The sequence below is a fragment of the Thunnus thynnus genome, chromosome 10 (genome assembly GCF_963924715.1).
Source record: "Thunnus thynnus chromosome 10, fThuThy2.1, whole genome shotgun sequence".
Classification (NCBI taxonomy): Eukaryota; Metazoa; Chordata; class Actinopteri; order Scombriformes; family Scombridae; genus Thunnus; species Thunnus thynnus.
Genome location: NC_089526.1, coordinates 24,371,413 through 24,396,448, shown reverse-complemented (window position 1 = coordinate 24,396,448; position 25,036 = coordinate 24,371,413). Strand labels below are relative to the sequence as shown.

The 25,036-nt window shown below is 37.1% G+C and overlaps 2 protein-coding genes across 3 annotated transcripts; one reads left to right on the top strand and one right to left on the bottom strand.

The window, feature by feature from the left end:
* Window positions 1-9: 9 nt before the first annotated feature.
* LOC137191802 (zymogen granule membrane protein 16-like) lies at window positions 10-1,955 on the bottom strand. The gene is made up of 6 exons (XM_067602207.1): window positions 1,887-1,955; window positions 1,585-1,656; window positions 1,320-1,446; window positions 1,046-1,145; window positions 607-696; window positions 10-521 (listed from the first exon to the last, which is right to left on the bottom strand). The coding sequence occupies exons 2-6, from the start codon at window positions 1,634-1,636 to the stop codon at window positions 375-377; spliced, it is 516 nt and encodes a 171-aa protein (XP_067458308.1). The 5' UTR covers window positions 1,637-1,656; window positions 1,887-1,955; the 3' UTR covers window positions 10-374.
* An 18,276-nt stretch (window positions 1,956-20,231) lies between these two features.
* On the top strand, window positions 20,232-24,796 carry ncoa7a (nuclear receptor coactivator 7a). Of its 2 annotated transcripts, XM_067602205.1 has the most exons (7): window positions 20,232-20,390; window positions 21,394-21,589; window positions 22,353-22,505; window positions 22,645-22,797; window positions 22,923-23,018; window positions 23,170-23,243; window positions 23,502-24,796. In XM_067602205.1, exons 1-7 carry the CDS (start codon window positions 20,365-20,367, stop codon window positions 23,638-23,640), a joined length of 837 nt encoding a protein of 278 aa, XP_067458306.1. In that variant the 5' UTR covers window positions 20,232-20,364; the 3' UTR covers window positions 23,641-24,796. The 2 variants fall into 2 exon arrangements, with proteins under 2 accessions (XP_067458306.1, XP_067458307.1); XM_067602206.1 differs by lacking the exons at window positions 20,232-20,390; window positions 21,394-21,589 and adding an exon at window positions 21,651-22,068.
* The last annotated feature ends 240 nt before the right edge of the window (window positions 24,797-25,036 follow it).

The window sequence follows — 25,036 nt, the reverse complement described above, 5'->3', positions numbered from 1 at the left end:
AAAATCATGTGTATATAATCTCATCCCTATAATAGGCATTCCTAAAAATACATGTTAATTTTATTTAATTTTAAAAGTGCAAAATGTGCAAAATGCTTTTCACTTAATGGCCCTTCATGTGATATATGATAAAGTTTTGGCTGTCATACATGACCTGCAATTTTATTTTTTATAAACCATTGTCATAGACACAATTTTCCAGTGATTTTGATTCAAAAACTGGCACAATATTACCCAGCGTACATATGTTAACACACACTTCTGCATTAATCTAGTTAAGTAAATAATTCCTTCATGTAATCACATACGGTGTATTCACGGTTTTTAATTATTAATCAGTATTGGAATATTAATCCTTTCTTCAGTTTTTCCCATTAATGGCTGGTGCCAGTGCTGTTGCCTTGATCCATGAAGACCACTCCCCAATGAGCCCCCAGTGAAGTAATCCCATTGCTGTTGGAGCGGCCGCTCAGCAGTCTGAGCTCTGCGTCCGGGTGGATCGGGTAGAAGTTAAAGGAGGTCTGTAACACAACGTCAAATTTTAATACACAGTATGACCATGACTATTAGTATTGATAAATGTAATAGAAAGGGCAGAAGATTGACCTGCGTTGGCTGTCCGACAATCAGAGAGCGTCCTCTGGAGGTCACAAATATTAGCTGATAGATGTAGTTGGAGTGGTATTTACCAGAGATCTGAAACATGTGAGATTATGTGAGCACATCAACACAGTTGGTAGATGTAGTAAGGCCTTGATAAGAATGAATAAATGAATAAAATAATACATTTTACACATAATGATAGATGGATGCTGTGTAGTATAACAGTTCATTTATCAGTTAAAAGAAAAATGTTGCTACAACTAATATTTCTGGACTGATATATAAAATATATGGACAATAATTTATAAAGATATCTAATAGATATCTTAGATGTTGATTAGAGAAAATTATATTGTATTAAAAGAAAACAAAACTGAAGCACTATAGAGCAGACTCCACCTGGGATTATACCAAATATTTCAGCATCAATGAAATCTCTCACCTGAACGATGACCTCATCGTCAAATAGGGCCAATTCATTTGCAGTGCCAACACTGTGACCAACCCTGGAAGACCAAATGTAATCATAGCGCAGCTGGATCCTGCAAGGGCAGAGACAGTAGAGAGAAAACACACAGTTAAACACTCGTAATGTAGATATTGTAATGAATCCAGCAAGAACAAGTAAACAATAGAGAAAATGCATAAAGAGCAGAGTTAAACACTGAATGTTGAGAAAAGAGGTGGAGGTGTACAAGATTAGAGGAAAGACTGACCCAGCAATGTAAGCGCTTGTTCTCTCCCAGACCCTGACCCCTGTGATCCGTCCCTGCCCCTCTGTGGAGAAGGAAGTGCCACTACCACCTCCAATAGCTCGGGAGTAGGAGAAGTGCACCAAAGCAGCTGGAGCGTTAAAAAAAAAAAAAAAACATTCAATCAACATCATAGGTTAACATCATTTTTATACAAATATCTCATTAGAAGCTAGATGCTTGTGCAAAAAGTACAGAAATGGTGTAGAAAGATGGTTTCAATTCTTACGTTTTGCCAGGCAGCTGGCACAGAGCACAGCAAAGAAAAGGAGGGAAAACATTCTGGTGTGAGAAGGCGACACTGAAACAGACACCAAATCATTAAACATCATCATCTATAGAAAATGTTTCACATCTTAAACCAATTTGGCATTTTAGAAGCAGTGACTCAACAATCTCTACATGAGTTTAAGTCAGTGTAAATAATAATAAAATAATTACAATTTAAATAATCAGTTTCCTGAGCCACACGATAAAGTTAGTCCACTGTAAAAAGAGTTACAACTTCCAGATACAAATGTTGAAACTCACCTGCAGTCCTGATCACCTGAGACGAGCTTGAGTCGAGAACAATTGGTGAACTTCCCTATGACACTGGCACTTATATCTCCCTCCCTCCCTCCCTCCCTCCCTCACACAAACAAACGAACAAGGTGTCTGACATTCTTGATGGAAAACTTTTGATGAATGAATAATGGCACAGCTATTGTTTCATTTTGTTAACAAGCAGTTCTGGGAATTTGAAACTGAACCAGGAAGAAAAGATGTTAATGAAGTTGAGTTCATTAATGTGTTCAGCAACATATTTTTCATCAGACTTACGGGAAAGGCATCATGTTTATTGCATTTGCACGTTATTTTTGCCACCTCTTATGAATTTGTACCCCATTAAGTTAAAATGAGGGTAATAAATTAATAGTTTGCTTCTAATATTAGTGTAACTTTGTCTTTATTCAGTTTAGGGTCAATAAAATAGAAATTTTAACTGAGTTTCAAAGTTCATTCTTGACCTTGGAAACAGCAGTTGACAAAACAACATGGATGATGAAGATCATGCAATGTGATCAAAAGCTCCAGAATAGCTGGTAAATTGACCTTGATGTGATTTTTATTTTCATGTTGTCTTGGTGCTTATTTGTGTGGTGGGAAAACCACACCACACCCTACCGAAATTCAATTTTACAAAAACAAACAAAGAACAAAGAAGCTAATTTACAAACTGCAAATGTGCCGGTGTGTGTCAGAAAGATGACATATTTGTTTTTTATATTGTTTTTGCACAAATTGATTTTCAGTTCTGTGGGAGATGATATTTCTTGCTTTCATAAATGGCATTTAAAATAGGTTAAAACTTGTAATGTGAAATTTTGTCTTTTCCTGTTTAAAATCATTTGAAATTTGCTGTCAAATATGTATGACTTTATGACTTATGTATGACTTCAAGACAGTTCTGGATTCACTTTAATGTCATTTAGATTTATTCAAAACAGAAATTCATCAATAGTTTAACAACCTTTGTCAACCTTTGACAAAAGTGATTATCATCCTCCTGAATCAATGGAACGAGACTTGACCTGAACATGCAACATGCTTCAGTGTCACTTAAAACCAGAAATGACGTAAGAGGAAAGTTCTGCAGCATTGTTTTAACTGGTTTTACTGGAATAACTATTCTTATAGCACATCCTGATACTCATCTATTCTTTCAAACGTCCTGTTTGTGAACTCGGCTATGAATGGTGTGTATGTAAAGAAAAAGATGATAGAACAAATTCAAAATAGAAAAAAGTATATATTTACCTTCAGAAAGATTTACTTTCTTTTTTGTTTCCATCTTGACAATTTTGTTTTTGTTTTTATTGTAAGTTTGTATTGTTTGTATTTTCATATGTATGAGTTATTTCACTTATTTTTCTGATCTTTATATTTGGCTTGCTTTGCTTTTTCTTGTTTTATTGATCAATGTAATTTTAAATTGTTGTTTGTTTTATTGTCAATGTTTTTGTGTGGACTCCAGGAAGACTAGTGACCACTTTGTGGAAGCTAATGAAGCTAATGAAGCTAATGAAGCTAATGAAGCTAATGAAGCTAATGAGGATCCAAATAAAGAATGAAGAATAAACATATGTATAGCTACAGCATGAGCTGATATATCGAAGCCAGCCATCATCACTATGCACAGCAGTTTTCCAAGATGGAAATTTCTTTACCCAAGATGTTTGATCCATATTGAGATAACAGTGAACATGTTAAAGTAAAATATATAAACCAAAAATGAATGGGAAAAAAGAAGTAAAAGCTGAGAAAAAAGAGAGGTGCTGTCATGGACTCGTGGTTTTGGACTCTTTGTGTTACACCTCTGTCCAGTCCTTTTGGTCATATGGTTTTGCTCATTTGATATGATTTGAATTGTGGGTTTAAAGGACTGTCTTCCATTATTAGTTAGCTCATAATGTTGTGTACTTAAGTTTATATCCATGTTTATTCTTTGACGGGTTAATGTATGCTGGTTTGTGTATTTTTGTATTTTCTGGGTTTTGGTTTTCAGTTTCCCTCCACACGTGTCCTGCATCAAGCTTGTTAGCCCTGCCCTGCTCTCAGTGTTTTTCCCAGCCTGCTGTTACCTTCACAACTGTATCAGTTTCGTCAGCCCTGCCCTGCTCCCTGTGTTTCCCTCAGCCTATCAGCTCCCAACCTGCCCTTGTGTCTTGCCACCTGTTCCTTGTTATTTGATTAGTTCAGTTTGTATTTTAGTCCTGGTTTTCAGTTCAGTTTTGTTGGATCCTCTGGTCTGTTCTTTTCAGTCTTGTCCGGTGTTCAGTTTTGCCGAGCTCTGCCAGCTTTTTGTTTTGCCTGCACGGTTCTGAAATAAAGAACTTTTTCATCAGTCTCGATCAGCCCGCAGCCTCCGCATTTGAGTCCACCTGCTCCGCTACTCATAACAGGTGCAAGGCATTAATGAGTGTGAGGGACAATGTTCTTAATTACAAGCAATGAAAAAACTGTACAGAATGGTGCATCTATGTTACTTTATTATTATTATTATTAAAACAGATATTGATTTTGTAAATATGGATGATGCACAAAGACTTAATTGGCTGTTCACATATGAAAAAAAAGAAGTGCTGAAATAAGCTGTGGATATGTAATAGTTCTTTGCTATGAACAGTTCATTTGGGATTTTGCGTTTGTTTGTGTTTTTTTTCTTTTCTTTTTCCACATGCTTCTGTACGGTGTGTATTACCAGAAGATGTTTGTTTTATAAATATTGGTGTCTTGTAATCCCATGTTGGATGGGCCAGATGTTTGACATGACACAGAAAATAAACTTTTTTCATTGTATTGATAACTTGTTGGCTTTGTGTTTTCTGTAGCTTCTCTGTCACATAAAAAATGACACCCTTGAATATTCCAGTGTTATTCTCTTATGTTGTTGTTCCATTGTTATTCTCACATACATGACTGTGCAACTGAACAAGACAAGGAAGAGATCCCTGACAGCAAACATATCTAACCTCAGACAAGACAGAATGCTGCATTTCTGCTGGTTAGTATTGTTGGAGATCACCACACCCTGGTGATTTCTGATTGAAAAGATACCACAGCTAGCTGGGAAATAGAAGCTCACTGCCAGACACTCCAAAGTTGACCTAAATACTGGCCTGCCATCATGAAACAGTCTCTGTTAGTCATAAAGAAAGAGAAGTTCAAGGGTTATTTTAGAAATGGTCCAAAGGGAAGGCTGTAGATCATTGTGACAGAACAGTTGTGTTGACATGTGCATCGTCTATTCACACATGGACCATGACAGTGATGTGTAACAGAATTTAGCATTGGCATCTTCCTACGTCTGAAATATTTTAAACTCACATGTCTTGGAGAGACACCTCACATTATCAGCATCTCAGTCAAAAGCCAAAGTTGTGAAGGCATTTGCCCCACTGGAGGGTACTGCCCGTACAAATAAAGCTCAGGCAGGAAGCCAGGAATACCCTTTAAATCACTGTTTTCTAAAACCTACCAGAACTTATCAATAATAGTCATTGGAGAAAAAAAACACACCCTGTCTTCACTTGTCTTTGTTTCAGTGGCCAGACTTTGGTCAATGAGTCTGTACATTGGGATGGTAAGATACAGGGCTATTTTATAGGTGTGTTTTAGGCCCAAATCACAATTGGGTTTGCATTGTCTGTGTGTAATTTAACTCCAATTCTCCAAGTAGTTTTATTTTTCACTGTGTATAATGTGGATGGGTTGGATTTTTGTGCCAATTCCATGTTGTCCTGATGCTCCGTAGTGTTTGTAATTATACTGAGGTGACTGCTTTCTGTTTGTGTCCCTGCTGGCTTAGGTAGTGAAGTGAGGGTCACTTTTTAAAGCAGCATAGTTTTGTAGTATTCTCTCTCTCTCTCTCTGCCTCGTTGACCTTGCTCTACTCACTTTACACCCATGCAGGAACGAGCAGCACACTCACACGCATGTAAAATCATGGCAATACCAAGTGGAAATGCTCTTTGATAAATAATAAAAGAAACTGACACATTACCATGTCAAAAAAATTCTCACTCAACTCAAATATGCAACAGTCAAACAGTGAAGAAGTGAGTACTTAAGTGTTGAGTAAACAAAGAGGAGATTTCCCAAAACTGTTGGCCCTCACTGTGAGTTGATTCCCGTAAGTAAGTGAATTAGAACTGAACTTTCTTGTTTGTCTGCATATAGCTGAAGACTGAGCCAAACACACACACACACACACACACACACACACACACACACACACACATGCCGATGCCTCCACATCAGTTAATGACACTGTGATAGACATGTGACAGATTCATTTCTCCTGATTTATGAATGGGAACATTTTGAGAGGTACTGCATTCAAGTCAAGATGTCACTGAGTGCAAAAAATTGTAGAAAAAAAGATGTCAAAGCATCTGCACACACATTTATATTCCAACCACTCAGTTTGTAAATGAAAAGTGAAGTATCATAAACTGGGTGTTTGCGATGGAGATGAATATGTGGACATGTTGACTTTTTTTCTGACTTATGACTGAAGCAGCTCTTACCAGAGGTGACAATTACATGTAGCAATGAGTTAGGTCCGACTGCCCCAGAAGTTTAAAGAAAAGTTAACTTAGTTAACTTAAATCATGTGATAACAGATAATAACAAAAGAACAGGACAAAAAGCATTCCCAATACTCCCAAATACAACATAAAACCCAGATATGCAATGTACATTTAAAATATATGTCTCATTATATGGGAGCACCGCCCAGTTTAAGGTTGAACTGGTAAGCAAATGAGATGCATTTCTTGAGTTTAAGACATTTGACTGAAGATCCAGGCCCCAACTTCATTTATTTACAGTATGTAACATCTGTATCCATCTCCTCTATGAGGTGTAGGAAGCGCCAATGAAAGTATTTCTGGGAGAAGGATAAGGAGCAGTGTTGAATTTTGAATGGCATTATAGGCTGCAGATGGTGATGGTGCTGTGTTTTGAAAATTATCAATTTTTATATGTACTAAGTAACTATAATTTGGTTGCACAAGTGGTAGAAAAATAAACATACGATTATTTTAAAGTCATCAGGAAGGAAATGTAAAAAAAAAAAAAAAGGAGAATCCCTCTTCCTCTTCCTCTCTATGGGCCTCTTCTGGACATGTTGGTGCCCTCTGCCAGACATCCACTACGACCCCAAAGGGCTTTTATATTTTCACAGCAATAACTTCATAATATTTTAATTACATTGAAATTCATTTGTTTCCACACATTTTTGCTCTGTATCATGCCATCAATGACATTTTTCTGATTGACTGTGCAGACATGATGACTATTCAGCATCCTAGACACACACTTTTTCAGGTTTCACACTTTCACCTAAGTCACCCAGATCACGTTTATCCCCAATGTGTTATTTATTTAAAATTTCCCCCAATAACACAAATACTGCACATTTACTGCTAAAAGAAGGCAAAGATGGATTTAGAGAGCTAAAAAATAAAACTTGCAGCATTGTTTTCTACAAAATCTTGTAGATGGTGTACCACAGTATTTTGTTTAATATCTGTAAATGAACCCCACATACATTGTTCGTTTACTGAATTATCTGTCAGTAAAGTAAGAAAAAATATAAGGCGGCAACATAATCAGTGACGACGTACATATCAACCATTACACAGGCAACAAACCATGCAGGCCGCAGGAACGACACCATTTGACACCATTTCAAACCAACCACATTTATTTGGCATTTGAAGAAGTATTCTAGTGTGTTTGTGTTTGTACGATGAGACAGAGACCACAAGCGCTCCGTCCTGTAGTCTGCAGATGATTGAACAAATGGTACAGTACACCAAAGTGAATCAAAAATGACTTGCAGTATAAGGGAATTAATCCCCCCCCCCCATAACAGTAGAAAGGTCACAGTGGACATGAGAAAATACTGTACATTAAAAAAACAAGAGAAGTGTTGAAAACTGCCTACTTGTTTGATGAGTCTTGGTTTAATGAAAAAGTTGAAAAAGTCAGTCTGAAATAAACTAAAATGGTTGTAATAAGAAACCAATTAAACTCAGAATGTGGAAGCTGTCCAGACAGTGAAATACGCAGCATTGACAGTTTCCACTGTGAGAAGAGGCAGGTATGAACTGAGAGACCCCATCAGGAAACGGCTTGTCTTCTCAGAAGTCATGAGAAAATGTGAAAAACCAAACTGTTATCTGGGACAGTTTGAAACCTCAGACTTGAAACAATGTCTGATGTGGGCAAATGAAGCCACATCAGGTGGCAGCGGAGAGAAAGAATCATGTTAATTGGTTTGTATTTCACTTCAGGCTCTGTGTGTTTTTGTCATGTCATGCACCATCTGCCCAATGGATGCCCTCATTGAGCTTCTGAAGTCCACTCAACCATGCTGTACACTGTATATATGACAGCAGAGACCTTGTGTTCTGTCAAATCCAAATTAACTCAATTTTTTTTAACATTGCTTGCTGATGTCTTGTTGCATTGGATTTTTTTTTACATGGTAGCAGCTTTAAGACTAAATGACAAAAATAAACTGTCTTTCCAGATACTTCACAGTGACATTAGCGCCCTCTGTGTTCAATTGAATTCTCAAATCTAAAAAAAATAAATGATTTCCTCCATATGTATTTCTTAATGACAGCTCAACACCAGTTTTAACAGTTTTACAAAAGAGATCTGTAACTGTAATGTAAACACTAACAGAAAGAGCAAAGACTAAGTTTTGATTTTATATTACAAAAAAATTACAAAAACATTCTACTCAATCATTGTTAGTACTATTTAAGAAAAAATCATTATAAAAAAAACAAACAAACAAAAAATAGAGCACAATGCAACAGAGACCACAGTGTCTATTTATGCTGTGAATGTTCAAAACTTGAGCAAATCATCATAATAAACAATGTCATTCATATAGAATTAAAAATAGCTTGCAATTACATGTGATCTCTGAAAGACTAATACTACTTTCAATATTTTAAAGAAAAATCAAGTCAAATCACCTAACTAGTTGTTTTGAATATAATTAAAGAAACGCTCATCCAATGTTGCTTTATCTTCATTCTCAGTTAATTTTTCCCCATCAGGTACTTCTCTCAGTTGTGTCCTTCCTAAAAACTTATTTCCCTGCTGTCACTCAGTGCTCTCCAGGTGTTGCTGTCTGATCAGTTTAATCAAACAGGCAAATACAGGCAAACTAATGCAGATGCTGGAACTTGAGCGGAAGCTGGGAGTGAATTCTGCCATTCATAGCTGTGGCTCAACATCATTGTACAATATATTTTCAGAAACTTTTTTTTTTTTTTGCATAGAAATTCCATTCAATCGCCTTGCTGAGCTGCTGAGGAATGATGGTAACACAAAAAAGGGAATTTAAATAACTTTTTTTGCACAGGACAAGGACAGCGACTAATATCTCTTTCATTGTACACAAGGCCATATGAATATTTATTCAAGACTGACTTGAAAATGTGAACCTGTCCTTTTTTGACCCACGTAGACACAGGAACTGCTAGGTTGCACTATATCTTCCTTGAGAGATGAAACAGAGGAGCTGCAGCACCAGAACATTTTCGTGTAGCAGTTTCAGCTCTCTACAGGAGCTGGAGCTCATTTCCTCTTGAAGGTCTTATACCTCCACAGCAGATGAAGCAAAATGGAGATGGGAGGGACTGGGATAAAACCATAGTGGCCTTCAAATGTTAAAGAGAAGCAATATGTCACTTGGTGTGTGCATATGGTATGTTAGGTGTCTAGTAGTGAAATTATAGATACAAACAACATACCTTTGGTCACTTACAACACATTTTTTAATGTAATATTTTCAAATTATAGATGCCATGTTTTGAATGGCTGCTTCAACCAACAGATGGATTATTCTTGTGTTATGTATTGTTGTACACATTTCCTTATAAGTCAAGATGACAATTAGTGACTTTGAAAACTTATCTTTTCTTTTTTGATGATTTTCATTCATGCATTTCATCAACCATTGGCTTATTTTATTGCATTGGTGTGTAGCTTACATAAAAAAAGTTCATGTGAATAATTGGCTGGTACTTTGTTTGGCTGTTTAACATTCTGCTGATATGTCAAAAATCATTTCAACATGAGAATATTTACTCCTAACACTGAAATAGCTGTTTCAAACCACTTTGTATCTATTTTTTTCATCTAGATTGAAACTCTTGGGCAATGTCATCAATTCAGAAACACCATAAATACACAGTACTGAATCATATCTGCTCTGTAATTCACTTGTGCTCTCGTGTGGGAAAAAATCAAAAACCAAAGGTGAAAAAATTACATTTTTATGTTTTCGATTAAATGCCATTCTGCCATCTGCTTATATAGCTGGAGTCCTTATTTTAATATAGTGATAATGTAAAGGCAAAGCAGATGGTCACACTGAGCCTGATAGCATCCTGTTACGCAACACAAGAGCCACAGACTCTGAACAACAACCCACATTAGCTTTCCTGCTAAAGTCTCCTTCTTATCTAACGTACAAACATGAACACACATCTTGTCCTGCACCTTAGCTCGTTGAACTAGCCACCAAATAAAGATTCAACAGGGAAAAGTGCACCGCTAATGTCAGTTAGTAAGCTAGATAGCCAATCAGCTGCATTAAACAGCACTCAAACATACTTGAAAATGTCACTTCAGATCTGTTAGATGCTGGTTTGGTAATTGCTCTTCAAAATCCATGTTAGCGACACACTGTCTGTCTATGACATGTAGCTACAGGAGTTTGTTTATAGTGAAAAGTAGCGGTGCGCACAGCTCCAAATCTTAAGCAAAGTATTGGGTGCATGATTGTGGCAAGGATCAATACAAACAAAACAAAAGCAAGAAACCATCATCAGCCATCATCAGCTATCATCAGCGTAAAGATGTGTGATTGCACCGATGATGATGACTCCTGACTGAAACATGTTCGTTTTTGTCCACAATAAATAAGAAGACTATAGATCTTTGAATGCTGGTGTTTTGTTTGTTTTCAGGACTTTGTTTACTTTGTTTCCATCCTGTATAGTGTAACACCATTAGCCTGTCAGCTAATATCAATCAAAAAAACAGTTCTGATTTTTCCTCAAAGACCTTTTTTCTTCATTGTAATAATACAAAACTATTAACAGTGCATTTAAAAACACTTGTTTGCAAACACATGACATTATTTTTGACTGCAAAGAGGGTTAATTAAATGTGATTCCAGTTGGTCTTTAAGTGACTAGGGTATGGAAAAACTATGATTTTCACAACTTTACACTGTACCTTAAATGTTTATTTGTGGTACTACTGAGAAAATCAAGCATTAAATATATATATATATATATATATATATATATATATATATATATATATATATATATATATATATATATATATGTGTGTGTGTGTGTGTGTGTGTGTATATATATATATATATATATATATATATATATATATATATATATATATATATATATATATATATATATATATATATATATATATATATGTGTGTGTGTGTGTGTGTGTGTATATATATATATATATATATATATATATATATATATGTATAACAGACAATTTGAGTTATTCACATTTAAATTCATTTTTTTGTTGTTGTTGTTTGTTCACACATTGCAATGCAGGACTTTAATTGCAAAGCACCACAGTAATAACATTACCAAACTTGCTGATACACCCTCAGTGTGCAGCTCAGTTATGAAACAGCACTACTCCTCTGCAAAGTTGCCTTAATCTCAGTGAGTCTGTGAGTACGATTCATAACACAGAGAAAGTGTTCTTGCTTTGTATAGATGTTTGCTTAACTCTTACTGATTGTATATCTGTTTCTATTCTATATCTGTTAAGACAGTGACAAATGTATTTATATATTTATATAGCACTTTTAAACATTTAAACATCATTTAAGTAACTTTTTCAGACTCCACTTGAGTCACAGAGGATATTGTACATCTATTTTTAAACAGGCTGAGTACTTCCCATGACAGTAAACTGACCTTTATCTGTGTGTAATGCGTAATTGGTGGAATTCCCCTTAATCTGGCATTATGTTTTTACGTTCTATCAACATTAGAAATGAAATATTCACTGAGACGCTGAAAGAGAGACTGAAATATGCAATGCTTATCATGTGTTTGGTCTAATAACAAGAAGGATGACCCAGACTGAGCTATGCATTGCAAGAGGACTTCTGTAGATTAGTAGATCAGCAATGATGTGACTATACTGCCAAGTTCCTGTAAATGTTTCCTATACTATACCTCTCGTAAACATTTATGAGTTTAAAAGAAGAATGTGCACTGCAGCCTGAATACCCGCCATACAACTGCTGCCAAGTTAAGCATCATTCTTTGTGTGTGCACCACAAATAGGTCACTGTCACTGAACTCTGATTTGGACTGAAATCATGCCTTGTACCTGAACAACATGAGATGGCAGAAGAGCAGGCAGAACTGGCAGGACACTGAGAATGCTAACTTTTAACCTCGAGTGTGGAATTAAATTTAATTGAATGAACTTTTTAGATACATGTTTTCTCATGCCTGGCTGGAAAAATAAATGAGCAATGCCTTTTATAAATTCAATTTACAAATATAGAGATTATGGGTCTTTAATGTAATCTCCCACACAAAGACATCCATAGCACTGAGGATGATTCATTTACAAAGTTTAAGGGTTAACTATCCTGTTTAAATTATGAGCTACAAAAGCTTATGACTTGCATAGACAGCTGTAATATTTATGTTGTAGATACATAAACAAACGTAAAACACCTCTTCACTGCTTATTGTTCTAATTTACTGAATTCAGTGGTGGGATTTGACTCACATTTAAATGCCCTCCTACTCTTTTTCCAAACAAATTACTAATAAATGCACCCACACGTCTGCTATCATAAGAAAAAAAAAAAACATTCCACTTTCCTTTTGAGTTATTACTGATTGTTTTATCTGTTTTATCTATGCTGCACTGAGTGAATGAGTTGGACAGGTAAAAAAAGAGTTGTTCGTCACTTAAAGGGAAAAAGTTATAGATTTACCTCAACTTCATGTAACAATGTAAATTAATGCAAAATTGCACAAGTGGGCCATTTATTCATAGTCTAGTTTTATGGAAATCCATAAAAGATTGCACAGCTACAAAAAAATGGAGATGGAGCCTAAGACTGGCCTTGGTTGTTGCTATGTAAAGGCCGATGTGGTCTAAAGTGCAGAAGTGACGTTTGTTCAGTTTGCTGAGAGCGTTAGGTTGGTTTTGGCAGGCCACCAGAGGCTGTAAATCTAACATTTTGACAAAGGTACAGCATACTTTTTTTTTTTTTTAAACCAAGATTGTTATACAGGATTGATTGTAACAGTCAGAAGAGAGAAGAGGTGATGATGGTGATGAATATTATTGGTCTTAAATGCTCTGACTGCTCCTTGTACAAAGGTTCTGGAGACAAAAAGAAAAAGTGCTGTGACTGTATCTTGTCAGCACGTTTGAGCCACTGATCTCTTGTCTAAGTAAACTAGATGAACAAACATTTAAACCACGTGAAATAAGCCACACACTGTCACTAAAATATGTTAGCGAATGCTAAGAGTCTGCAGCTATGCTAGCAACTCTGTGAGGCTATACTGAAGGCACATTAGTGCTCTGAGCTGAATGCTTGAAATTTTGACCTGGTGACGGCACTTTGAAAAGTTAAGGGATCGCCACAATTTATCCTGGGGGGAAAATTTCATGGCAAGCCATCAGATAGTTGTGGTGGCATTTCACTAAAAAACACAAATGTCAACCTCATGGTGGCGCTAGAGGAAAAGTCAGGGGTTCACCAAAGTCAGTAGGCTTCCTCCTCTGGGGACAATGAATGTGTGTACAAAATATCAAGGCATCCATCCAGTAGTTGTTGAGATTTTTCAGTGGACCGACAGACCGACATCCACAGAACATTGTAGCAAACGTGGCTTAAAAGTAAGAGTTATGAAAGTGTCTCCTGCTGATTTTGTCCACTGTTAAGATTAAATATCAGTCATCATCATGATAAATCTAAGTAGTATGATTTGTCATGAAGGCCTACACGACTGCATTGGTAATTTAAGTGAGGCGAGATATACGTCACGCTCTTCTATAAACATGAGGTTTGACTTAAATTTTTTTAAGGACGGAAATATTTTGCAGCGGTTGCATTTAGAAGTGACAAAAATTTCCTTGGTTAAACCCTTCTTTCATCTTGTACACTTGAATTTAAACTGAAAGAAAGCTCTCGTTTCAGAGGAAATTCCGGTTTGGTTTCTTCCTGAACATGTTGAGAAGTGCTCACTTGTGGTCTTTCTAAACCGGTATGCCCCAAAATACACCTTGTGCTGTATCTGGGTCAATGGAAACCTCACTCCCTCAGAAACATCACTGATTAACTCTGACTGACACAGCAATGTCAGGGCTATTACACTGCCATCAGGCCTAAATCGGTCCTTTACTGCTGCTGCACATGGTATTCAAAGTTAAATATCTGTGAACAAAATGCCAAGTAAGCAGTTTACCTCAGGGGGAGTTAGAAGGGTCAGAGAATTAGACATAAAGAGAGGGAAAGAATATTGGTGCCATATATAGTAATTTAGGTTTACAATTCAGGTGTGATGTATACTGCATGTACTGTATGCTAACATTTTGTATTGCTGCTTCACTTTCTTGTCCTAAAACATAGGACAGTAACACACACACACACACACACACACACACACACACACACACACACAGGGAATGAAAGCCGTGCTTTGTCCAGTCCAAACCAGCTCTGAGATTTGGCTTCTCAGCATGCAGACAAAAAAAGAACAAAAGTACAATTGCATTAACCTGGTTTTGTGCACTAATACGTCCCAACATGCAGCCATGGGGAAAAAAACACCATGATTATACACAACCAAAGAGGGGAAGGAAAAATGGGGGGTGGACAAAATAATGGAAACATTTACACACAGTTACCGTCCTTAGACTCAAGGAGTCCTCCTTAGAATTAAAGCTTGAGGTGGGATACTACAACTCTGTATTTTAACATTACCCCTTTTTCAGTGCAAAGTCAACAGTTTGGTGGATGAAAGGGGGGTGGAAGTTTACTTTGCACTTTGCCTCTCACAACTTCGAACATTCAGTGATGTGTTTGAAAGCAGGTACCAAAGAGAAGTGTCTGAAACATTAGTTTTTTTAAGCATTATGTCTGCATGTTGAAATATAACATGGATATCTTTGGGGTAATGAAATAGCCGTAATGAAATAAAATTAATATGAATCCATCTGATTGATCTTAATTAAGATCACAGGTTCATATAATAAAAATATTCACATGTGAAAATGACCCAGCGGGATAACTGAGCTGACACACTTTCACCTGTAACCTCTGAGTGAACTCCTGTGCTCACTGACTGTGGAAATGGATTGACAAATGTTCAGTCCTGATTTATTATCATTAAGACACGTACACTGTTGACTTGTATACATGTACGTCTGCACACAAACAGATGCTGGATAGCTTATGAATACACATTCATACAATATATAGATAAAATCTGAACAGGCATGCCTCCGCAACACACATACGAACAGACACACAAACACACACACACACACACACACACACACACACACACACACACACACACACACACACACAAACATGTCCTGTACCTATCCGCATGCATATACTTAGTGAGTTTTAGCAATAACCCTTACTGGACTTTAGGATAGTAGAAAATCAATGGCCCTCCAGGGTTCAGCTCGTGGTCATGCGACCTCTGCACTACTTTATTTTAACTCTATGTGGACTCCAAAAACACTTTGCTAAATATTACAGTAAAGGTGGAAACTCATATGATCAAATATCGTTCAAGTACAAGCTCATTTTTCTAGGTTCATACAAAATAGTAATCAAAAAAACTTATTTTCCCATTGTAGTTTTTGATGATGGTATTACTGCCACTGGGTAAAAGAGATATTTTTTCTAATTATAAGATACTGAATTGTTATAATGATACTTATGAGTATTATAATATCCTGATTTATTTTGTAACAAAAAACAAGAAGGTTAGTATGTCATCATGACCAAACATGATACTTTATTTATCTTGTACAGTTAAGAGTTGTAATGGAAAAAAACATTTTTATAACAAGTTATAAAGAAAAACTGAGTAAATGTATTTTCATGATTAAGAGAAACAGGATGACGACGGAGTTTTGGTCACAGATTTTGTATGTCAGTCAAACACTATCTACATTTGCCTCCCATGTCGAGGGGAGTTACAGTATTATCTCCTACAGCTCAAGATGTGTTCAGCCAGCCAAATATAATTAGTGATTTAGACAATTGGTGCACTTTTTTATATTGATGGATTCTTGCTCTCTAGTTGGCTCAGTAAGCTCTGCTGCTGTAGAGACTAATCTAATGTGCTCAGTTTGAAAAGAGTTTCCACAGCAATAAAACTACATGCTGGCAAAATAAATTTCACAATGAATTAGAGCTAAATATGTTCTGTCTCAGGCCTCAATTTGGCTATTGTGTAATTTTCTACAATAAACAGAATCAAACAAGTAACAGCTTGATGATGGATTGTTTTTTGCCGCCTGACTGAGTTGCATTTGAGTAGGTTGCCAAGAATGTGAGGTATGTAATCTTCACTGTGATCTCAAAAATTATCTTGTTAAATAATCCTGACATTTTTAAAAACAATAACAGATTGGACTTGTGTGTGAAGAAGATGGTTTTTCACATAGAGACCCATGAGGCTTTAATCGAAGCTGATCTTAAATCAGTCACTATAAAACAAAACAATGGCATCAATCTTTGTCTTTATCTGTCAGTAATAGTCACTCCAGTTAGAGATTTTTGAAAAGCCAAACAGTGCATAAATAAGTTATTCAAGCTTATATGAGCATAGACACACATGTGAGCCTGCATGCCTCTGTGTTTTCGCCCCTGTCTTCGCAGTTCTGTGTTTATGTGTGGACTGAACCCAGAGCAATGCGTGTGCAGACCCATAGAAGTTTTTCCCATGTCAGGCTGGAAGCATGCATGCGGGGTAGAGAGGATTTATGGCTACTGGGGGAGAAGTGATGCAAGAATTACTCAAGAATTACGCAAGAACAGCTCTGCAACAATTGATGCCACAACCAGCTGCCAAGAAAATGATAAAGGCATGTCGTGTGTGTCTACATTCTCTTTCATTTTCTTGGAAAAAGTTGTTTGCAGTTACAGAAAAAGTAATCCACCACATTTATCAAAATGACCTTCAATATTATCTCCAAATCACTTTGTCTCACTATCTTACCTTAAAAAGGCAGAATATTATTTGTCTTTTCCTCACACAAACAGTTTCATCTGAATCCCACCATGGTTTGCATCAATATTTAGTAATGTGAAAGCTTTTTTGAAATATGAAGCGGTGCAGATAAACTGTGTTAGGCCTCACAGTGATGAGTTAAAAATCATTTTTTTAATGATTAATTTTTGTATTCCCCTCTTTCAAACTATTTCTAAATAAAATGAGAAAAAGATGCCTTGCACAACTATAATCAAAAATTCAAACGCACAGCAAAAACAAAAAAATACAATCAAACATCAAGATATAGATGGTTTACATCTTTGATGAAAGGAAGTACTGCAAACCGTGCATGTCTGTTGCAAGTTAAATGTGAAAACATTCCAAGTGGCAACCAAAACAGACATCTGCTGTCACTGCAAGCCAGAGCCAGAATTCAAAGAATTCAAAGCGAGAGTTAAAAGCACTGAGTGTGAACTAGTAGGTGTTATTTGCTGCTGTGAACATGTAGCATGTATTCTGACTTGAATGGGTGACAAAAGCTTCAACTAAAAGCTCCCGGATCAACCTCACAACATCACCCGCCATATTATAGGTCACATAATAAAAAAAAAGACGTAGTTACAGTGGAGTTTTTCTGCATGTGCACATGTATACTGCTGACACGTACGTGTGCATCATGTGTGCATGTATGACGCATGCATGTCTATTGGTGTTTGCACATACAGTATGCATGTATATCCCTGCGTCCACTTAAGCATGTGTATCTGTATATCTGTATGCTTGTGTGTTTGCCTATCGATCTTGTCTGTGTGTCAGACCGGACACTGTCTCAAATTGATCTTCTCGATCCTATTTCTCTTGTGTAAGAACATCATGGCTGACTCTTGACCCCAGAGTGTCCCCATTGTAATCTCCTGACCTGATATCTTAACATGAACAAACCTGTGTTTATGCGCTGGAATCACTATCATAGACAATCATTTTGTAATATAGCTGAATGCAGTCTTGCCATCGTAGCAGAAGACTGTTGAAAGATCCAGTTATAAAAGCAAAGATTTCTGGAAATAACACCCTCTCACAAATAGGATTACTGCTTCAACAGCTCAGAGCGTTCAAATAAACCCATTGAGAGGCCTGTGTATTTGTGTTTACCAATTAATCCTAATGAACACAGATAGCAGAAACAGACAACTCTGTGATTATGTCTGAGCATTAGCGTAGACAGATAATAGTAAACACTGGAAGTTGATAAGTCTGAATGGGTTGTATTGAACATTGATAATTTATGAATGGTCAACACTGATATCAAGGTTTTCTGCCTTGATTAAATCTTGACATTTAGGCACAAGCCTGAGATTAATCCTGATAGAGGGCAGACTGTTAAAATAAAGGAGATACATTGCATCTGAGTCAATGCAACTGTTTGTTTCATCTTGAGTACAGACGCCGGAGGAATCTGAAAAACACCCTCCAATAAAACCTCAATGAATAGAAAAACAGTAAACACATACTATCATACAGACACACACACACACACACACACACACTATGAACATCACACTCTTGTAAAAACCATCTATCCTCTTAAATTCTCAGATGTTGTCATCCTAAAGTATTCCAACTGCTACAGACCACATGCATGCACTTTTTTTTGCCACTCAGAAAAATGTGAATCACTCTCCCTTTTGCCTTATTCAAAGGGAACCTATGAGACAGGTTTGACTAACAGGCTGCAAGAAATACATTTGATGAGATGAGTATTATCCACATCTTTTACTTAAGTAAAGGGAGCAATACCACAGTGTAAAATTCTCAATTAAAAGTAAATGTATTATCAATAAAAATGTATTTAAAGTATCAAAAGTCATCCAGAATAGCTCCTGGTGCATTTATGAGTTAGGAGAATTTTGATGTATCTAGTAGAAGTCTAATTAATTTATACACTGTAGTTTAATGTATTGTATTACAATGTACAATTGTATTTTATATGCTCATCATAGGTTTTTAAAATCTTAATCTGCAAAGCAGTAACTGTAGTTGTGAAATGAATGTAGTGGAGAGTATTTTTTACCTCTTAAATGCAGTGAAATAGAAATAGAAAGTAGCAGAAAAATGGAGATTCTCAAATCAAGTACAGTTTAAGTAACTTTAAATGTAAGTGTAAATTAAAGTGGCAGTCCAACAATTTTACATATAACTTTATACACACAATGAGAAGTACTACTCTACAAAAGCCTAACCCTGATGATGATGATGATTAATGTTGGAATGTCCGTTTCAGAAAGATACAAAAAAATGTTTGGCGGCCATACCTACTCTGGCATTGGAAGAGAGTGGGGGGAGGTGGTTTTACAAACTGTTTCACCATCTGACAAACACTTCTGTTGAAGTACACTGGTTAATTTAAGTGGTTGGGGTTTTCTAAGGAAACACACTATCCGGTTGCATTTCGGTAAATTCCAATAGGATCCAGTGTTTTTTGGAACTTGGCCCTGCATACAAAATGCTAAAAGTCAGGATATACTGGACTCTGCTGCTTCGATTTTGACCATTGTTTTTTAAAAATCTGTCTCTTGTGAATCCCCTAACTTTATGAAAGTACAATACTAAATTGCTAGAGTACTTCACTGATGGGATGGGAAGAGAGACCAGACAGACATCTGGGTTGACTGAGAGACAGAGAGGTAAAATGAAAAGACAATCAAAGAGACAGACAGACAGACAGACAGACAGACAGACAGACAGACAGACAGACAGACAGACAGACAGACAGACAGACAGACAGACCCTTATCTCTCTGTGAAGCCACCTCACTCAGTCACTGAGCCACTACCTTGACACAGTAACTGCTTGGACACCAGCCAAAACCTAAGGACAGGGACCCAGAGCAGGTCAAGTTAATATGTCACCAACTCTGCTTTCAGGCACTGTTGTGAAATCCTGGTGTGAATACGTGCAGGCCATGCAGAGCTGTCGAGGGAGAAAGGGAGAGGGGGTAATGGTCAAAGGGGCTTATCTCAGCGATTGATCCGATGGTATAAAATGCCGGCGATGGCAGAGACTCAGAGTGGACATGCTGCTTCAGCACTGAGCCTCCATACCATCTCCTGTCTCCTTCTCCTTCCAGTTTACCATCAACGCTTCCTCTTCAGTCAGCCATGGGAGTTGCCTACAGTGTTGGAGAGTAAGTGAAAGGAATCTGTGGACATTGTTATGCTGTGATTCTGAATATGCTGATGTTATCTAGAGTTTAATCAAACTGTATTTTGGTTTGCTTGTTTCAACTAATTTAGGCAAGAAAATGTGAGTTTAGAATTGCATAGAATATTGAATTACAAAATGTTGATTCCAATTTTCTAAATTTATTTAACTTCAAATCAGATGAAATGCATGGGAAATAAACCTTTTTCAAAATCATATTGAAGTGACTAGTGTTCTTGGTTTCTGGTGTATTTATTATTATATATGTGCAAAAGAGGCAAGGTGTAGTTACTTTTGTCATTACATAGTAGAAAGAGGTTGTTGCAGTTCAGATGGACTACATATGTGTGACAGAAAGAGAGAGTTAGGTAGGGGAAAAGGCTGAATTGAGGTTAAACAAATTAAAAGTTGTTTTTTGATTATAAATTGCAGCATTACTGCTTTAGCTAAGACTAAATAGACTTCCAGGATTTCAACACATCCTGGGGGAAAGCAGGAAAATCTAACATAAATAACTCCAAATAAGGGTTACTTAATGTCACTGTTGTTTAAAATTCCCCTAACCCGGCATGACTAATGCATAATTTGTTCAAAGTATGCCTCACTTTCCTACAATTCATGTCCCGGCACATCTCAACAGATTTTCTTGTCACCTTCATGGGAAATATAGGTTGGGCCAACTGTCATGAAGACTTCAAAGTTGCTGCTTACATGAATGTTCAGTGGAAAACTTGTTTTCTGTGTTCTAGTATAGATGAGGTGACATGCATCGATTCTGTTGAATTATTTTCTGTTAACATTATGTCAGTGTAACATAATGTAGATGAATTTGTAGTGGTGTTTGAGGGTTGAAGCCCTGCATGCTTTGCTTTTCATATTAAAATCTATGCATTTTCATTTTCATATCTGCTATTTAGCTACAATATATGATGAGTTTCTGCTGTAGAAATAAAAAAAAAATGCACTTTGTCCTTTTGCCTCTACAGGGTTGACCACCTCTACACCTTCTTTGTGCAGTGGTCACCAGATATCTATACTAAAGGCAACAAGAAGCACCGCCAACCCCGCTACCTCATTAGGGAGAAACATCAGAACCGCTATCTGGTGGTGGAGAAGAACAAAGTGGCTGTGATCAACAAACTACTCAGCAACCCTGTCAACCCCACAGCAAAAAACTGGGAGGTAAGAGCCACACGAGAACACAGACATGAATAAAGCTAAGATTAGGTCAATGCTTGATTATTTCATGAGTAATATATAAAAACTACCAAGACTTACAGGAAATTGAAGTGCTTGGCAGTTATCCCAGAGTGGGCAATCCCACTTTCTCTATATATGGACTTCCACTCTTTAACTTTCATCCTGAATTCCCAGTATTGCACTTCACTCTCCGGTTTAGAGGAAAAAGAAACTGTTCAGTATCAGATCTAACCAATGGAATGACAGTCTTGTCTTGTATCCAACCAATAGTGTTTCAGCACAGAAAGTGAAAGTGATCTAGTTGGTACAAAAGCAGAGCCGCATACTGGCTGGTTTGGTTGACAGACATGTGGTACAGCAGAGTGCAAAGCTTGACAGAGAAATCGGGAGCTATGAAGCTACTGCCAGAAAATATCAAAGTGCTTTATTTTGCCAGTGACTGTGTGGAGCCATATGTTGAGGTAGGACTACTATGCAGCATATAATCATGTGAGGGGATGATCTGCATTTAAGGGGTAAAAGATACTTTCTGGCTGTTAAAAGTATTTGTCATTATCCATCAATTCTCTCTTGTCATCCAGCAAGTCTAGTTATGCTATAACCATAACTTGTCCCTCTATCTTGCAGCTTACTGGTGCAATAACATGTTTATTCTTTAGATATACAATTTCAATAGTGAGAGTATGAAAATGTCTGATAATATGTGCTTTCTAACTAACTTCTTTCATCTTGTGCCCTATTCCAGATCATCACAGTGAAAGACTCTAAGCGGCGCCTGAGTCTCAGTAGCTCAGAGGAGTCTGAAGCAGAGGAACCTGAGTACCAAGAGGAGGCTGACGAAATTCTCCCTGTCCTGAGTGACTACAGCCAGCTGCTCGATGACCACCACCTGGAGAGGGTAAGTTATATCAGGCAACTGGGCAATTTTTAGGATGATTTTACAGCTATCAACAACACATTTCTTTTGACGAATTGTAATAATTATTAGTACATCTATCAATACGGTGTCTTTTGATTAACATCTCTTTTTCCAACAGCTTGCTGCTCACATGCCAGCAAGGACTCAAGGTTATCCATGGCAACTAGTTTACAGCACCGCCATCCACGGCAGCAGCCTGAAGACACTGTACAGGAACATGGCTGGTCTGGACAGTCCGGTGCTGCTGGTCATTAAAGACATGCACAAAAAGGTTTGCATCTTGCTTACACTCTCCAAAATTTGCCAATACAAAAAAATATGTGGCCAAACTGATACTTTGATGAACTGTTTATATTTAAGTACTCCTTTAATGACCTGGTGTCTTGCACTTTTCAGGTGTTTGGAGCTTTTTCTTCTGATCCATTCAGAGTCAGTAAATACTGCTACGGCACAGGAGAAACCTTCCTGTTCAGCTTCAACCCAGACTTCCAGGTAAGACTGGAAAAGATTGTGTATTTCAACCGTTTAAGAGAACATGTTTTACCTCATTATGTAACATAACTAGAATTTGACATATATTTTAGATTGGTGTACTGGGTTTTAGTGGAAGTTTCTTATGTCTTGTATTTTGGCATTTATCCAGGCGTACAGGTGGAGCGGGGAGAACTCCTACTTTGTGGGCGGCAACTTGGAATCTTTGCAGATTGGTGGAGGCGGGTAAGTTATATGGTTATCGATTGCCCCTATAAAATACAGACATGCACACTGACGGAAAATAGCGATTACATCTAACAGCGGCATGCATCTAATGCGGATGCAATGACGAGCAAGACCATAAAAATACTTAATACTTAATACTTTAACTGCTCTCTGTGAGATATGCAAGATTACAACATCAGCTATATGTAATCATAAAACATCAATAGCTTCAAAAAAATTTAACTCTAAAGCTCCATTTTTCCTTGGTTTGTATAGGGGCGGCTTTGGCCTGTGGCTGGATGCTGATCTGTACCATGGTTCCAGCTTTTCCTGTCCCACCTTCCGCAACGCGCCTCTCTCCACACAGGAGGACTTCATTGTACAAGACCTCGAGGTCTGGACTGTGCAGAACTGAAGGAGAACATCTGAAAAGATGAGAGAAAAACAAAGTAGAAGCCACTGTCCTGTCTGGAGTGAGAGAACTTCAAGACTTCAAGGAGTGCATGTGCTTCAGCCACCACTGCTATACGTAACCCGATAGAACAGTGGCTATCATCTGTGTACCTGGCTCAAATTAGCCCACATATGAAGCCTGTTCTAGTGGTTCTCAGGCTGGATTTCCTGTTAATGCTGGTTTGATCTGTGCCTGTTTCTACTTAGAGATGAGTGGCTAGATGAAATCCTGCGATTCAGGGCCCAGCCACTTTAAACTACCGGCTATTCATCAGTAGCCTTGTTCTAAGTCCAGTAAGTAACTGGCATCTGAAGCTTTAAGCCCTCCATGCCCTCCTTTGGTTGTGGAGAGCATTATAATACAAAGTTCACATTAACATTGTTGAACAAAAAGTTTGTAACCACTGTAAGCACATTCAGGATTAAAGGAAAATGTTTTTTATTTCATTTTAACAGGGCCATGTGCATTTTAAAATGTGTTTACAGTATGTGCACATGGTGGCTATATGCTATTTGCATATGCATATGCACATAAATCACCATAAACCTTAAAGACAAAAATGTCAAGTAATTAATTTATGGTAAAAACACTGTAACATTATACAACCCTCAGTGGCCTCTTAACTGTAATTGTACTTTTGAGTTTTTCTCATAAGAGATCCAGTTTTAATGTTCTCTATTTGAAAACTGCTGTACAGCTGCTGGTATAGACCTAACCACTCAGGTTCATTAATAGAAATATAGAGTTGCACTAATAAAAATGTTTTATCTGTGATGAGTGCCGTTTGAGGAGGAAGGGATCTCAACTGTTAACTATCACTTCTTCTTCTGTCAATGAAACACCTGCCTGTCTGTTTGTACAAATGGATTTTACTGTTGCTTCTCTAAACTGAAAAGACAAAAGGAAACATTTTACATCGTTTTCATGTTTTTATTATCTATATATTTGAATGCATTTTTAAGAAAAATTAAACAGGAAAGCAAAGCAAAAGTCCATGTTGTTCCTGTTTGTCTGTTTGTTTTACATTTCTTTATCTTTGTGTGTAAATCTAAATCAGGCGGTGCTGGCGCTGCCAATGTTGTGTGGAACCACAATAAAATTTTGTCTTTCCCGGTGACACTGAGTAAAGCAGTCGTGTTTTATCATAAATAAACACTTTAAACAGCTTCACCTTTTTTCAATGAGGAAGATGTTTGAAAGGTGCCATTGGAATAAAATGTACTATTAGCAGTTCAAAAGCTCCAAGATACCCTCAGATTAGAGTGCAGTAAGATGCTCTAAGGGCAGGAAGCTGCAGCTAGATGTAGCATGGCTGAAGCATGACGAAAGCTTCAAGATGCTCTCAGACCAGATCACA